General features: G+C 55.0%; 1 protein-coding gene and 1 long non-coding RNA gene across 6 annotated transcripts; one reads left to right on the forward strand and one right to left on the reverse strand.

Annotated features, from left to right (window-relative positions):
- Positions 1–3,887: 3,887 nt before the first annotated feature.
- On the reverse strand, positions 3,888–8,940 carry LOC113889908. 2 transcript variants are annotated; one of them, XR_003510373.1, is made up of 3 exons: positions 8,727–8,940; positions 8,298–8,460; positions 3,888–4,654 (listed from the first exon to the last, which is right to left on the reverse strand). It is a non-coding gene; the product is annotated as an uncharacterized LOC113889908 (long non-coding RNA). The 2 variants fall into 2 exon arrangements; XR_003510374.1 differs by having other exon boundaries at positions 8,298–8,440; positions 8,727–8,939.
- Positions 8,941–9,102: 162 nt separating this feature from the next.
- Positions 9,103–15,363, forward strand: DMRTA2 (DMRT like family A2). 4 transcript variants are annotated; one of them, XM_027537304.1, is made up of 3 exons: positions 9,103–9,740; positions 11,271–11,834; positions 13,215–15,363. In XM_027537304.1, the coding sequence occupies exons 2-3, from the start codon at positions 11,279–11,281 to the stop codon at positions 14,264–14,266; spliced, it is 1,608 nt and encodes a 535-aa protein (XP_027393105.1). In that variant the 5' UTR covers positions 9,103–9,740; positions 11,271–11,278; the 3' UTR covers positions 14,267–15,363. The 4 variants fall into 4 exon arrangements, with proteins under 4 accessions (XP_027393105.1, XP_027393104.1, XP_027393107.1 ...); XM_027537303.1 differs by having other exon boundaries at positions 9,103–9,736; XM_027537306.1 differs by lacking the exon at positions 9,103–9,740 and adding an exon at positions 9,747–10,210.
- The last annotated feature ends 726 nt before the right edge of the window (positions 15,364–16,089 follow it).

Raw genomic sequence — 16,089 nt, forward strand, 5'->3', positions numbered from 1 at the left:
CTGGAAATTTTCTTGCCTTCCTTGGGCACAAACTGCTAACATTTGTGTAGGACTTTTCCAAGGAGGTGGCAACAAGGAGAGTCTTACTGAAATTTTTCTGTGTTTGGGGGGTCAGGTGGAAGCACATGCATGGGAAACCAGGTGTGGAGGCCAGGAACTTTGCTGTACTCCAGAGGTGGATGCCAGGGCCTCAGCTGGATGGCGCATCCTACGTAGGGATCATCATCTTCCTAGCGGGGTCTGCATAGTCCTCTCATTTCAGAGCATTTCCAGATCAGCAGGCCTACCTACAGATGAGAAAATGGAGGGCCAGAGCAATGAAGTGACTTAGCCAAGGCCTCCCTTCTGGCCTCCTCAACCACACCAAGCATCAGTGGGGAACTGGCTTACACAGGTATTGCCTACATGCCTCCGTTTCTTCATACGAAAAGGGGTACATTTTATGAGTCTTTTACGTGCTATGGGAAGTCATGAACACAGAATGAAGAACAGGTTCTGTGGAATAAAAATGGTAGTGTGTCATGGGGGTCCAGGGCCTACTAGGGGAGCTCTCCTAGGAATCAGCAGCGCCAGGCATGCTCCAAATAGTGGAGGCCTCTGAGAAGAGAAAGGAGGGGATGCTTCCAGAGGCTGGGGGTGTGCCCTGAGCTGGGCTGCTCCTTTCTTACTGACACTGTACCACTTTGTGCTTTGTAGCAGACATGCTCTGGTTAATGGAGTCCCAGGAGAAGGTGCTGGGCAGAGTGGGTGAAGTGACCGAGGAAGGGAATACCCCGGGCCCACTACAAGCTCTCTGAGCCATGCAGATCCATCAGAATTCTGACTCTGGAGGGGGTTTTCAGATTTTGATTCAAGTGTGGAGGCACCTCTTGTCATCACCTCCCCAGTCTTCCTTCTAATGGAGGAAAAAAAAAAAAAGTACTGAAAAAGGAACAATTTTCCTCTCTGAAAAAAGAGAAAATCATTCATCCAACAACTGCTAACAAATAAGAATATCCAGTACAGCTGAGTCCACTACGTGTCAGACACTGAGGAGTTTACTTCACTTGTGTTACTGAAGCCTCACGATGCTCCCGTGAAAGCCTTAGTTCTACTCCTATGTGACAAAAAGGAGGAGATGTGACAAAAGCAGGACTCCAGCCCAGGTTCGCTTCCACACTGGCAGCCCTGCTCAGCCAGGCCTTGTGACCAAAGGTGCCGAGGATGAGTGAAAGGTGGTGCTCGAGTCTTGCCCAGCAGTGAGGCACAGTGTGGCCCCTCCTGAGGGGTGAAGGGGGGTTCTAGGTGCACAGAAAGGAGTGAAGAAACCCCCAAGAGAAGAGGCTCCAACACCTTCCTCCACCCATCCCCACGGGATCAGTTCAGAGAAATGCGGGTAAAGAAAGTGGCCTCAACTCCTCCAAGTTGCCAACCAGTCTCTTCTGTAGATGCAAAGAACAGCTCGCTTCCCCTACCCCGCACCCAGCTGTATGAGCCTGGAAAAGTCACTTCCCCTCTCAGGTTCCTCTGATACGACATGATGTAGATTGCTTCAGAGAGGGGAGAGGGGCATGCAGAGGCACTTGGAGAGCTTGCAGGGTCACACTGTGCCTACTGTGCCTCTGGCAAGGACAGTAAGGGATCCAAGGGGCTGGGTACTAGAGCATCAGTAGAAATTTCCAGGTAACTTACTGGCCTGGGCCTAGGAACCTGGAAGGGGGGGGTGGGGTTGGTGGTCTGTACCTAGTTATCACCTCAAGCCTAGAGTCTGAACCACCCACTGGGGCACAAAGGCCTATTTGTGAGCCAGCTCCCTGACCCCAACCTTGCCACCACCGCGGCCAGGAAAGAGAGCTAACATGTTGGGCTCCAAGCCAACCAATTACGGGTCCTGAGCCAGTCATGCAGCTTGGAACTCACCCACCATACACAGTTTAAAGACTAGGGCGGTCCTAGCGCAAAAGAAGGGGTGGAGGGAATGGGCGGTGGGGCTGCGGGGGGTGGAAGTTAGAGTAGCAGAACTCTTTTATCTGAGGGAAAGAGGCCCAGGGTGGGGGCTGGGGCTGCCAGTGAGGATGGGTTAGGTCTCATCCCTCCAAGCCCCATCCCTCCCTCATATCTTCATTTTGGTCAGTGACCTGGGGATTACAGTCTGGGTGCATACACCAGCTAACACGCGTTCCTCCACGCATTTCTGAAGTGGAGTCAGAACTCAGACTCAGGCGAGAGCCTAGCCCTAATGCTCATCCTCTTCGAATTCTCTTCCCCTGAAATTCGGTAGCCTGGCTGCTGCCCTCCTCCATGTAGTCTGATTTCAGGGTGGCCAGGAGGTGAGCCCAGCATGGGTCACAAAGCGCAGCAGTGGCTTAAGTTTAGATGGCCTGTTGGCCCCCAGGGCTGATTCCCCAATTGCTGTTTCCAAAGGCCGTCTTGGGAGATGGAGACCAGGAGAAGAATGCTCCAGAAGACCACCCTGCAGGTGAACACCATCTCCAAAGTCCCAGGAGGACCTGCAAATCACATGGGCCTCTGCATGGTTTTTTCTGTGCAAAATTGCCTCTCCCTCCCTCCCTTGCTTGGCCTGGTCAATTCCAGGTCCTTCCAAACTCAGCTCCAGGAAACTGTGAGAACTAATTTAAAAGGGGGAGGGGTCAGAAAGGAGACTGGTTTCAAGATAAATATACTATAACCCATAACTTTCTTGTGCTCCTGTCATAACTAGTTAAGACACTGTAATGAGTGCAAAGATTCCATTCACAACAGCATTTAAATGCCAAAGAATGCTTAAGAAACAGAATTACAGGGGGAAAAAAGCATGACAGAATTTACAAAAGGCTGTAAAAGTTGTGAATAAGTAAAAGTCATTCTGGGTCCTAGATGAAAAAATACCATGTTGTGAAGATGTATAATCTCCCTCAAAGTAATGTCTAAAGGCAGTTAAATCAAATTTCCAAAGGGTTTAAAATTTTTCACTTTCTTTTTGGAACTAGCCTTAAAAATTCGAATGTATTTATTTAGAAGACTATCTTTCAAAATAACTATGAGAATTTGGGGAGGGAGGGAAGAATCAGGAATCAGAAGGTGACTTGCCCTTTCAAGCATTACAGAACTACAATAATCAAAAGGGTGAGACTAGGGCAAAAGGAAATAGCTCCCTAGATGAGAAAGCGCAGAGAGGACCTGAGTTCACCTGAGAAAGCAGAGTATGGTATTTTGTCAGTGGGGACATGGTGAGTCATTAAGCGGTGCTGTAATAACTGACTAATTATTGGGGGGAAATTAAACCACAAACTTACTTCACATATTCCAATATTAATTTTCAAATTAATTTCAAAAATGTAAATAAATGTAAATTTTAAAGTGCTAATATAAAATATAAGTAAATGCTTTTGGATAGTTGGATTTGAAAAACTCTTGTTAAGTATGATCTGCAAATAGAATAAAGAAAAAATGACAGATGTGACTACATGAAAAGTGTTAGTTTTGGTATAACAATAGCAATATAAGATCAATAAAATTGGAGAAATGCAGCATATGTCCAGATAAGAGGATACTGTTGATTTTACTATATAAAGCAATCACAAATTAAGGAAAAGAGAAGCTATCTGTTAGAAAAATAAGTAAAGCTATACACAGATTTTTTTAAACATGAGTGACCAACACATATGGGGAAAACTAAGGAAATGCAAATTACAGTGACAATAAGATCCCCTTTTCCTGCTTGAACTGGAAAAGATGAAAAAGATCAGCAAAATGCACTGCTGTTGAGTGTATCCACTGATACAACTTCTCCTGAGTGCTGACAGGTTGCAATCAAAAACTGAAAAAAGCCTCTGACCCTCTGACTAATCAGTCTTATTTCTAGGAATTTGTCCTAAGAAAATAATTAGGCAAATTCACAAAGGATGTTCACTGTATTTTTTTATTATAGCAAATATTGGGAACAAACTTAAATACCTATTAAAAGGGAATTGGTTAAATACATTAAGGTACATTCATACAATGAAATATTAAGCTATTCTTTAAAAGATTATGTAGATACATTGATTGCTATGAAAAGTACGTATCATATTTGCAAATTTTAAAAAGTAACAACGTGTATTTTTGTAAATGTAGGCACATAGAAATATTTCAGATACACTTTGCTGAAATATCTAGAATGTTTTACTTAACAGAACAGGCAGTAATGTTTCCATTTTGGAAACCTTAGTCTTGCATCAGGGGTCCCTTTCTTCAGAAGGTTCCTCTGACCCTTCTTTGCCCACTCACACCTCAGCCCTGTACTCCCTGTGAGGTCATTGTTAAGTGACTGGGTCCACAGTTGGCCAATGAACTCTTTAAGGGCCCATCACGGTTGACTTATCTCCAGTCCTCAGGCCCAGGCACATACAAGGTGCTCGACATTAATGAAATGAACGATGACCAACTTTCACGTCTCCGTGAATAACCAGCGAGTTGAATAGAATGGAATCGACTGAAAGCCCCCAGGTCTGACCCTACCAGCCGAGAACTGAAGGTGAGAAGAAAAACGCCTGGGAGTGGGAGTCGGATCTGGGTGCCGGTCTTCCTCTGGGCTCAGCAACACTACAACTCCGGGCAAGTCACGTCGCCTCGCTGAACCTTGGAACCTCGGCCGACTCATCCGGAAAGGCGCACGTCACACGTCCCCCAAGGACTGCGGAACAAGCAAGACAGCACACACCAAGCGTTTAGCAGAGTAGCGGTACACAGTAGGCACTCAGAACTAGAAGCAAGTAAGAGGGTGATGAACATCACTCTCTGCGCGTTTGTCCCAGGCTCAGATACGCTCAACAAGAAGGATGTGGAGATGGGAAGCCAGGCGGCAAGGGGCGGCCGCTCCTCCTGGGCACGACCTGCAGAGGCAAGGGCTTGAACCAGAGGAGGGCTGCGGCTGGGGCTCTGCCTTGGGGTTCCGGCCGCGCTCTCCGCGTGGATGCCCTCGTTCCCTCCGCCTGCAGCTAGGTCTCCAATTCACTCCTTCCCTGGGGGAGTTGAGAAAGCCTGGGAAGAGGCCGGTCCTGCGGGCGCCAGGGTAAGGGTTCCGAGAGGGGCCTCAGGCCCAGACATCCACCGTGCCCAGCAAGAGCCCGCGCCTGGAATCCGGCAGAACCTGGACTCTGGCTTTCCTGGTACAGCCGAGTTCGAATTCTGCTGTGTCCCGTACTAGTCGTAAGATGTGGGACAAGTCACCTCACCTCTCTGAGTCTGTCTTCTCACCTGTCAAGTGGGATAACAGGACTTGCCTCTCAGAGGCAGAGGGTGGTGTGACTTAACGATCTCATGTGAAGGAAGCACGCGGCGTAGGGCCCCTCGCAGGACGAGCGCCTGAGAAGTCAAGCCCCACGATGGCAGAGGGTCTTTGTGGCTGCAAACCTGTATCTAGGTCTTTGGTTCTGGCCTAGGCCAGATCCGAGGGCTCGACCACGCAAAAATACCATTTTAGGGGCTGGGGACCGAGACTGCAAACCAGGCTGCGCTTCTCCCTGTCCAAATGGGGGTGCACGCGGCAGACAGTCTTAATGAGTTGAACTGGAGGAAGATGTTGTCGTTGTGTGTCTGTGCATGTACAGGTGTGTGTGTATCCATGCGCAGATCGTATACACAAGAGCGTCTGTAGTTGTACTGGAAACAGCGTGCTTGGGGCGGCCTGCGTAGACTCCTTCTCCCAAAGGTACCTTCCCTCTTCTCCCCGCGCCCCCTTCCCGGTAAGGAGTTTCAGCCAAACTAACGGAATCTGGCGCGGCCAGGGGAAGGGCAGAGACAGGAGGGGCGATTCCGTCCCGAAGCCCCTGATTTGGGGATAATTACTTTTAATGTCAGAAAGATTTAGTTTAATATCATCTCTATTAGGCTGCCGGGAGGGTAATTAAACGGGACGCGCCGCAGCCGGCAAACAGATGGCGTCTTCTCGCTCCGCTGCCGAGGGCAAACAGCGCAAAAGTCAATGCCTCCCGGGTCCCCCATCCTCGTCCCCGGCCCGGCTCCTACTCAGCGCCACCGCGCCCTCCTACAGTCTCCACCCCCGGCATCACCCTGGGCCCCCACCAGGGCCGTCCCTTTGTACCCCACCACTGCCTGGGCGGGGGCGAAGGTTGGGAGCCAGTCTCAGACATGCAAGCAGTAGATTTTCGTTGCTTGGAGCGCTCACCCGGGGCCCCCACACCTTGGCACAGCAGAACTGTGTGTGCAAATGAGTTAGAGCTAAGAGGACATGCGTAAGCGAGTGAATATGTGTGCGATTGTGTGAAGGCGGGCTTTCTGCTCTCCTCACCTCATTTGTCCCAGAGGTCTGACTTTCTCTGCCCAGGGTCCGGTGGCCCGCTGGGGCCTGTAGTAGTGTTAGGTCCGTGCGTGGACTAGCCAGGCACAAGTGCTTATGCTCCGGTCTGGGTGTTTAGTCACCTGGGTGGGAGTCTGTGGAGCTCTGGGTGAGAGGTCACACACCGAGTGTATGTCTCAGAATGAGAACATGCTTATGAGAGGGCTGTAAAGTCCATCAAACTTTCAGTAGGGGTCCTCTGGGATGGGAGAGCAGCGTCGGAGATGCATTTAGATCCCCTGGAGAAGGAAATGGCAATCCACTCCAGTCTTCTTTCCTGGGAAATCCCATGGGCAGAAGAGCCTGATGGCCTACATTCCATGGGGTCACAAGAGTTGGACAGGACTAAGCGACTAAACCAGCTGAGCGACTAAACCTCCCGGCAGCGACTAAACCAGCACCACCTGAGGTGCTCAGGTGTGAGGGTGTGTCCAAGACTTGTGCAGAATGAGGTCACACGTGCAGATTGTATGTCCAGCTGTGAAGCCACACTGCGGCGTGCGTAAGGGGCATACCCCCTAATGCCTCAACCTGAGCATGCTTTCCCCACCCTTGGCGGCCAGGTCCAATGACCCCCTTCCGGTCTGCTCCCCTCTGAGAGCACAGTTCAAATCAGGACTAGCCCGAAGTGGCCTATGGAGGTGTGAGTACAGCCACCTCGTCGGAGGACGGTTACTCTGACTCCTTCCATGACACATGCACTCACATGAGCATAGGGGGACATCAGAACCTCAGGGACATCAAAAGAAAAGGTTCTGGTCCCGGACCTATTGGGTTGTGAATGCGAGGAGAAAGGCCAGGCTCTAGGGAGGCTGGGTTCCTCTGGTTGAGCAGGGCTCCAGGCTGTGTCCTCTCCCCGTCTTAAGGAAATGAGATTCCTTCTACACCAGCGGGATAAAATACGGGGACCCCAAACCTTGTGGCTTGACCCTTGGATGCCGCAGGATCACTGGGATGGGAGTAGAGGGAATCTCATAGCGGCTTGGCCTTAACGCCCACCCCCGCCTGCGCCTCCCAAACTAGGCGGACGTCTATACTTCTTTTCGTTTGGGGTTTAAAATGACTAGAAAACTTTATCCAAGGGAGCTCTGGGAGGCGCCTGGCCCCCGGCGCCACATTCTCTTCTCTCTCCTCCAGCCACCCGCCCCCCCCACCCCGCCCCCGCTAGGGTGCAGTTAAGGCATAGATTTCCTTAACCTCATAACCTTGTCAAGGTGCTGGAAGGTGGGGGTCTGGGTCCTACGCCCCTGAAGAACTGTTATTCCAGACTCACTCCCTTACCCTCACTCAGAGCGGGAGACCCAACGGGGGCTGACACTTTTCTCTCTCAGGCTCCAGCGAATGGAATATGCTAGGGGCGAACAGTCCGGTTTCTATCATTATCGAAGACGGTCAAGGTCTGAGCATGTCGCGTGCGGGCCTGGTCAACTTTCTGGAAGCAATCTCCCCGTACGTGCCAGGCGCTTCCTCGAACCAGCCCCTCCCCTGCCGGGGTCCCCGGCTTGGCTTCGCTGAGGAACTTGCGCGATGTTCTCTGGCACGCGGCGGCAACCCCGCTTGTCTAGCCTTCCCACCCCAGCTGCCCAGCCCCGGGCTCAGAGGCGGCTGCGCTGGCAGCAGTTGACCTTCCAGGTGGGAAGGGCTGCGTCCGGAGGGCCCCAGCCGAATCTTCGCGCCCAGGACTGCGGACCAGAGCCTGGGGGCCCTGGAAGTTCGAAAAAGCTACGCTGAAAAGCTTGGTCGGGAGTGGAGAGAGAACGACAGGAAATTCATTTTTCTTTGCTCATGAATTAAATGAATTTTCTTTACTTTCGGAGTAAAGAGAAAAGAAAAAGAATGAGAGAGCATTAGAACGAGAAAAAGAAAGAAACGGGAAAGAGTCAGAGCTAGAAAAACCCAAAGCGATCCCGCTCGAGGACCGCGGCATTAATTCCAGATGTTGCCATTCAAAAGGGAAACAAAATCCGAAACCTGTTACCTCAGCGCACCAAGCTGTTCCTCAGAGCCGTGACGTCAGGACGGGAGAGTGTGACCAAAGTTAAAACTACTCTTGGGGGCCCGCGGCGACCTTGTCTCCGGACCGGAAGGACAGACTGATGTGTGTCCTGCGTTGAAGGGGATCTGGGGAGTCGGAGAGGCCACTTTTCATTTTCATTTAAAAAAGAAAATCAAACTGTTTGTTAACTTAAAACAACGATGAAAATAACCCCACCACCACGGAAAAGGTATCTGGATGTTGCAAAAGCTAGGAAAAGAAAGCGCAAGATGGGGCAGAAGGACGGGGTAGGGGGGCTGGGAGGGGAAAGGCGCAGAGCGCTCTGGCCCGGCGGGCGCCGACAGGAAGCGCAATCTCATTTCTTCTCTCCCGGCCCCCTTCTAAAAACGAAAATCGTTAAGCCACACTTACCCTCCGTGATGCCTATCGTATCAGGACTTTTAAAATAAAGGACCTGCGTTTTAAAGGCGGCAAAGGGGGGGAAAATTGTCTCAACTACCCCAAACGCGTCGGACTTGGGAACAAGCCGAAACGGAGCGGGATAAAGGCAGGAAAAATCATCCTGGCATTTATGCCATGAGCACCCTCCCTTCTCCACCCTCGTGCTCCCATTCCACCCCCACCCCGGCCGCGGTAATTGAATTGTCACCTGCCCCCATCCCGCCCCCAGCCGCCAGGGCTACTTGGGAATGTCGGCCTTGCCAAGCGCCGCTAGCCAGTGAGAGCGGCGCAGCAGAGCCCGCGCCCCAGAAACCGAAGGGTTACACACGTCTACGTAGAGGCGCACCGGACACGGTAATTAGGCGCAATTCACACGCTCTCAGGCACACGGAAACTACTTGTCACGGTATTTTCAACGCTCCTCCTTGCCCACTTTTTTCCACTCCTTCCCTGGCGCGCCCCCTCCCCTCCCCGAGGCGCTCAGAGAAGCTTTTGGAGTTTCGAATCTTTCGGACACTGTAGAATGCGGGGCTCCCCGGACGCGGGCCCGGCCAATCAGAGCGCCGTCTGCCTCCCCTGGCCAATGGCAGGCGCCACATTGTTGTCCAATTCTGTCTAATGGAGCCCTAAGGAGCAACAATAGAGCGGGCGAGCGGCTCATTGAGAGTCTGGCAGCGCCGGGCAACTGGGGCCCGGCTGTGCGCAGCGTCCGGCGCGCTCAGCGAAGGGACGCGGCGAGGGCCGGGTCGCGGGTTCCAGCCAGTCGATCCCTAAACGGTCCCCCGGCTCCGATTTCCGACGAAAGGGTTGAACTGCGCAGCGTTCAGAGGGGGTCCGGAAGTTCGGACATGGTGACTGAAGGAGGGTGACGTGGTCAGATCAGGGGCCGGGGGCAAGGGGAAGAGGCCGAGAGCACCAGCGTCGCGGGCGGAGCTGGGAGGCGCGCGCAGCGCCCGCGGAGGAGGATCCCCGAGCCCAAGGCAGGTAGTTGAGGGCCTCAGGGAGGGCGGGGGGACGCGGCCCGGCCTTCCGCCCCTGTTGACGAAGCCCGGGCCACTCTGGCTTTAGGGACTGCGCGGCTCGAGGGGCCTGAGGGAAGAGGCAGCGCTCACTGGAACGGGGTCCAGAATTCTTGCGCGGAGACACCGGGTCCTGGGCTCAGGCCGGGAACCCGGGACCCAGAGGAGGCCGCGGCGGAAGCTTAAGAGTTGGGCCTCCTTGGGCCTTCAGAGGCCAAGGCGCAGGGGGGACTCCTGTGTTCTCCGAGACCCCGTTCCAGAGGCGACTCCCAACGCCTCGGACCTACCAGCTTGGGCCGTTCAAGTCCCACGAACCCAACTCCGAGACCAGAACTTGGGAAATCTGCTCCCGAGTGGGGTCCCGCGGGGCGCCAGGATGGGGAGGGCGTGTCTGACGACTAGGATCCCTAAACCAGGAGGGGAGGGGAAGGCTGGGTGAGTAGCTCAGCGAAAAGGCTCTCTCTTCTGCAGTGCCTAACTTCTGCAAGATACTTTTTCCTCCCCGACTACTCCAGACTACAAGGCTAAAAACTTGTAGTTTTTACTCGTTTCCCAGCCCAGCCTATGCCTGAGGGTTCTTTTTTTCATGCACACACCTCTCTCCCAGACCTCGTCCCAGACCCCAGTATCATCTGTTTCTCGCTGTTTTTTTCGCCTCTCATGCTAACCTTCGGGGTGGGTTTGCCTATTGAAAAGAAATTTCTTGCTCTGAATTTCCTCTTTAGTCCTCATTCCCAGGCCTCCTAAACTCAGCTCCACAACCATTTTCTCTTACTCTCTGGAGGCTCGTACCTTGGAATTTGGAGCCCCCACATTCCCACGGGTCCCTGGGCCCCTGGGCCTAATTTTGCCCCTGAGTTTGTTTCCTCGCCTTCACTCCACTTCCTAGAGCTTTTTTTTTTTTTTTTTTTCCTATTCTTGATTTTTTTCCCTCTCTCATTCACCTCTCACCAGAGAAAACTGTTCCAGCCCCACCAGCTGATCTCCATGCTTTAGTACCTCCCTCCTCGTCACCCTTCTACAAAACCGAACGTTTCGCTCCGGATTTCCCCGTTTTGGTCTTGGCATCAGTCTAATTGTTGGGTCAAATTTTTCTCTAATCCGAGTCCCATCAAACATTCTTCTCTACCCGACTAACCTCAGTTATGCTAAAGTTTGGGGGTATTAAAAAGAAAAAGAACCCACGTTACACTCATCTGAACCAGTGACTTTCAAACTTTTTTCCCCAGCGGAACCACTGATTCAATTGAAATCTACACACAGTGCATAAATGAGTTATAAGAAGAACTCTGAAGGGAGTGGGGTGAAGGAGCTGGGCATTTACAAGGAGGCTCCAAAGCAACTCCTCCCAGCAATTTGGTAACTGTTAGCCAAACTCTCCGCTGCCGATATGCCCCTCTCTAAACCTGGATTCCTCAAGGGTGCGCTTTAGCTTATTGCACCATGCGCTCCTCACCGCAAGTTTCTCCTCTCTTCCCACGGTCTTACACGCCAGGTCCTGCCATGGAGCTGCGCTCTGAGCTGCCCAGCGTACCCGGCGCGGCGACGGCGGCGGCGACAGCGACGGGGCCGCCCGTGGCTTCGGTGGCGTCGGTGGCAGCGGCGGCGGCGGCGGCCGCTTCGCTACCGGTGAGCGTGGCGGGCGGCTTGCTACGGGCGCCGCCGCTGCTGTTGCGGGCTGCGGAGAAGTACCCGCGGACGCCCAAATGCGCGCGCTGCCGCAACCACGGCGTGGTGTCTGCGCTCAAGGGCCACAAGCGCTACTGCCGCTGGAAGGACTGCCTGTGCGCCAAGTGCACGCTCATCGCCGAGCGCCAGCGCGTCATGGCGGCGCAGGTGGCGCTGCGCAGGCAACAGGCGCAGGAAGAGAACGAGGCGCGCGAGTTACAGCTGCTCTACGGCACCGCCGAGGGCCTGGCGCTGGCCGCCGCCAATGGCATCATCCCGCCGCGACCGGCCTATGAGGTCTTTGGCTCTGTGTGCGCAGCCGACGGCGGGGGGCCGGGAGCAGGAGCGCCCGCGGGGACCGGGGGCGGCGCCGCGGGCGCGGGGAGCTCAGGTGAGGAGAGGGGAGCAGGGACGGGTCCAGGGGTGCGAGGCCTTAGGGACTTAATCTCGATACTGAAAGAGTAGAATCCCGTTCTCCAAATGCCCCAACTGCTGGAGTTGGCCGCGCACCCAACTGCTAATTTGGGCCATAAACACACAAAACTCTCCTTTCTCCCCTTTCTGAAGCATTTGCACTTTATTCCTTTCTCCCACCGCAGGCCCCAAAGTAAAGGTTTTAATCTTATCGCCTCTACCCAAACGCAGGGATGTCCCAGCTTCCTTGATTAGTTCACTGGGTCATCTCCCAAGCGCGAAAACCCACGCGTTTTATCTTTTCCTTCTTTCAGCGCTTCTCCACATGCCGCAGATTCCCCACCCCACCCCAACCCCCCCACCCCCGCCCTCGCCCCTCTGCTTCCCAACTCTCGTCAGAAATCCCACTGTCTCCAAATCTCCTCCCCCGCCCCTCTTGTTTTTCTCTAGTATTGAAGACACTGAATTCCTTTTAAACCCCTCAGTTCCCCGGGCGAGATTCCTTTTCTTCTGTTCCCAGTGTTCCCTGATCAACCGCTCTGCTCCTTTTTTCCAGCTTCTTTCCCCACTCGTCTCCCTTTTCTCAGAGTATGCGCTCTCTCCCTTCTCTCAATCTCCTTTCCTCTTCCCCCTCTAGCCCCTGCCCTACTCTTTTTGAGACTCCTTAGGCTGTTTTGGTAGGGCTGGGAATTAGGCCGGGGTGCGGGGCGGGGGTGGGGGTGGGTGGGGGGGTGGGGTGGCGGGTGAGGGGGCGGATTGTCTCAGCTTCCAGCTTGGGAGGGAAGAACTTCTTAGCTCTTGATTTTGGAAAGGATGGATTAAAACAGAGGCTCTACTTTTGCCTGTAGAGAGGCTTGAATCTTATAAACGCCCAAGGTACCCTCCCTTACAGGCTGTGCTGCCCAGGGCCAGAGAACACCCGAGGCTGGCTTGGCTCTTGGAATCACAGGGATAGAGTGAGGCCTTCTATACAGCGTGGTGGTACAGGTGCGAGTTGTGTTGGCTACTTTTTGAACTCTGGGTCAGGCCACTTCTCCAGAGCAGAGCAAGACTAGGAAGAGTGAAGATGTTGGGCACAGTCGTAGGAAGAGGGTCACTGGACATTGAGTTGACAGGGCATAGGTGGCTGGAGTTCTGGGTACAGAAAGACTGCTCTGACAGCCTGGAAAGAGAGCTAGGGCTATAGGAGTTCAGAGGGGAAGGACCGCTGGAGCAAAAAGACGGGCTTTGGAGCCCAGTGAATGAGGGTTGTGGGGCTCAGAGGAAAAGGAAGCTGAGATCCGAAGGGCTCAGGTGCCACAGGGTGCGGTCATTTCCGTGCTAACCCCTCCTTACGTACCCCTTTCTCCCCTCCTAGAGGCCAAGTTACAGAAGTTTGACTTGTTCCCCAAGACGCTGCTTCAGGCAGGCCGCCCAGGCAGCCCGCAACCGCAGCCGGGAAAGCCCTTATCACCCGACGGCGCGGACTCGGGTCCTGGGACATCGTCCCCAGAGGTGCGGCCAGGCTCGGGCTCGGAGAACGGCGACGGCGAGTCCTTTTCGGGGTCACCCCTGGCTCGGGCCTCCAAGGAGGCAGGTGGCAGCTGCCCAGGCAGTGCTGGCCCCGGAGGTGGCGGCGAGGAGGACAGCCCGGGATCCGCCAGCCCTTTGGGTTCAGAATCCGGTTCTGAGGCCGACAAAGAAGAGGCGGAGGCCTCGCCTGCGCCAGGGCTGGGCGGGGGCCCGGGTCCACGGCAGCGGACGCCGCTGGACATCTTGACGCGCGTCTTCCCGGGCCACAGGCGGGGCGTCCTGGAGCTGGTGTTGCAGGGCTGCGGCGGCGACGTGGTGCAGGCCATCGAGCAGGTGCTCAACCACCACCGCGGGGGCCTGGCGGCCGGCCTCGGCCCCACCGTACCCCCAGACAAGGCCGCAGTGGGGGCGGTAGGCGCCGCGGACGACGCGTGGCCAGGCCGCGTGGACGCCGCGGCCGCCGGGGGCCCGGGGCTCCCCGCGCCGCTGCAGGCGGGCCCCGCTGCACCTCCGCACCACAGACCTTTGCTGGCCGGCGCCATGGCGCCCGGGGCTCTGGGCTCGTTGAGCAGTCGCTCGGCCTTCTCGCCACTGCAGCCCAACGCCAGTCACTTCGGCGCCGACGCCGGCGCCTACCCGCTGGGCGCGCCGCTCGGCCTCAGCCCCCTGCGCCTGGCCTACTCGGCGGCGGCGGCGCACAGCCGCGGCCTGGCCTTCATGGCTCCCTACTCCACCGCTGGCCTGGTGCCCACCCTTGGCTTCCGGCCGCCGATGGACTACGCCTTCAGCGATCTCATGCGCGACCGCTCGGCCGCCGCCGCTGCTGTGCACAAGGAGCCGACCTACGGCGGCGGCCTGTACGGGCCCATGGTCAACGGCGCCCCTGAGAAGCAGTAGGGCGAGCAGCCCCGAGCCTGTCGGCCCCCAAACAGGGACTCCAGCCTGGTTCCCGCAGGCCGCCGGCCAGGCCTCGCCTGGTGCGCTCTCTGCGCCCCAGCTGGGGTCCTCTCGCTCCATGGTGGTTTTCAGTTTTGTTTTGGACAGTGGGTGGGGAGAGCCGAGCAGAGAGGAGCAGCTTCGGGTGCAAATGTTCTCGGAGGGGATGCGCCGCCCAGATCCTCGACCCCAACCTCCTCATCAAGGCTCCCCAGCCCTTCGAAAGGCCAGGAATTCTTGAGAATTCAGAGGCTGCAGCCGCCGGGCCAGCTCCTGCCTCTCCTGTCTCTATGCTTGTCCCATCTGCCCACGCTCGCAAATGGATGGCAGGATAGTCTGTCTTATGTGTCTCCCCTTTCCTTAAAAAAGTTTAAATATTCTAACAAATATAAATTTAGGATGTATAAATCTCTTGGCACTGAGTTGAGTCTTTGGGACACACATATATATCGATACCAATTGTAAAAAAAAAAAAAAAGAAATTCTAAGGTGCACTTTCCTCGTTGCGGTATTTGTCGCTCTCTTTGTTGCTTATGCCGATAAGCATGGGTTTCCTTGGTGCAGTGTGAGTTTTTATATATGTATAAATCTCTATATAAACTATACATATATATACAAGCCAGTGTATAATGTTATAAAATGGAATTCTAAGTTATTAATTGTAATCTGTAGGTGACCTCGGTATTAACGTGAAAAATATTCAAAAACAAGCAAAAAAAAGGACAAAACGGAAAAAATTAGACTATGCGCTCTTTGTACTTATCAGGTTTTATAGATGAAATATATCGTAAACTCGAGACGAATCCTGCCCACCCGCCCCTCTTGCCTGCGGCCAGTCTTTCCCTAAGGAACGGTCAAGGTGCGCATGAAAGCAGGAACGGAGTGACGTGTGACTGAGCCAGAGCCGCCCGCTGGAGCCCATCCCCGCCTCCCTGGACTCGCCAAACACCTCGGCCGAAGGGCCGGCAGCGGGAAACGCTGCTGCAGAGAATGGCTCACTTTGTGCTTTCCTTTGCATAGACATGAGCTAGAAATAAATGTTATTTTCTAAGAAAAGAGCAACGAATCCCGTCCCGCTTCTCGGGCGGCCGGGTTGAAAAATCTTAATTTCTCGCGGGAACCGCGGTGCCTGGGAGAAGCTTGGCCGAGGTCCGGCGGGTACTACGACCCTCGGGGGTGCTGGACGAGGGGACTTCCAGCCGCGCCTGGGAGAGGCGTGCGCTCCGCCCTCCAGGAGGAGTGGCGCCCGCTGCTCGCGTGGGACCTGGTGTCCCTCCAGCTCCCGCTCGGGCGGCGGCGGGGTCGCCTGGCCAGTGCTCTCTGTCTCTGGAATCCTGCGAGGCTGGAGGCCCGGCTCCTGTTCTCTGGGCGCAGATCTGGGCGCCCACCGCGCGCCTCTCTGCTGGGTTTTGGAACGAACCCGCAGCCTAGGCACAATCAGGCGACTGGGGCGGGAAGGCTAAGACCGTGTTCCGCCAGAGGCCTGGGAGTTATTTTGGAGTGGTGGGGTGGCGGGGTGCTGCCTTCGCCCTAGGCAGTGAAATCTGAGAGCAGCAGTGAGGACGCGCTTTCCAGCCAGACCTCAGTCCTCACTCCGCACCCCTTTTTCCTTCCCTGCTTCAGCGGAGCGGAGGAAATTAGCGGCTCCGGACCGACCCCCTCCTCCGGCCTCCCGCGTCCCTCTAGCTCCCAGCTGGGTCACTCCCCCTGTCCGAGAAACCGGGCGCGCCCCCTCCCCTAGGCTGGGCCGGCGACTTCCCAAGGTAAACTTCTGAGGCCGACTC

The sequence above is a fragment of the Bos indicus x Bos taurus genome, chromosome 3, assembly GCF_003369695.1.
Source record: "Bos indicus x Bos taurus breed Angus x Brahman F1 hybrid chromosome 3, Bos_hybrid_MaternalHap_v2.0, whole genome shotgun sequence".
In the NCBI taxonomy this organism is placed as follows: domain Eukaryota; kingdom Metazoa; phylum Chordata; class Mammalia; order Artiodactyla; family Bovidae; genus Bos; species Bos indicus x Bos taurus.

Bases quoted from the DNA above. Each gene is read 5' to 3' on its own strand.
- DMRTA2 (XM_027537302.1), top strand. From the start codon at position 11,219: ATGCGCTCCTCACCGCAAGTTTCTCCTCTCTTCCCACGGTCTTACACG. The intron at 11,835-13,214 runs GTGAGGAGAGGG...CTCCCCTCCTAG, and splicing joins CGCGGGCGCGGGGAGCTCAG to AGGCCAAGTTACAGAAGTTT.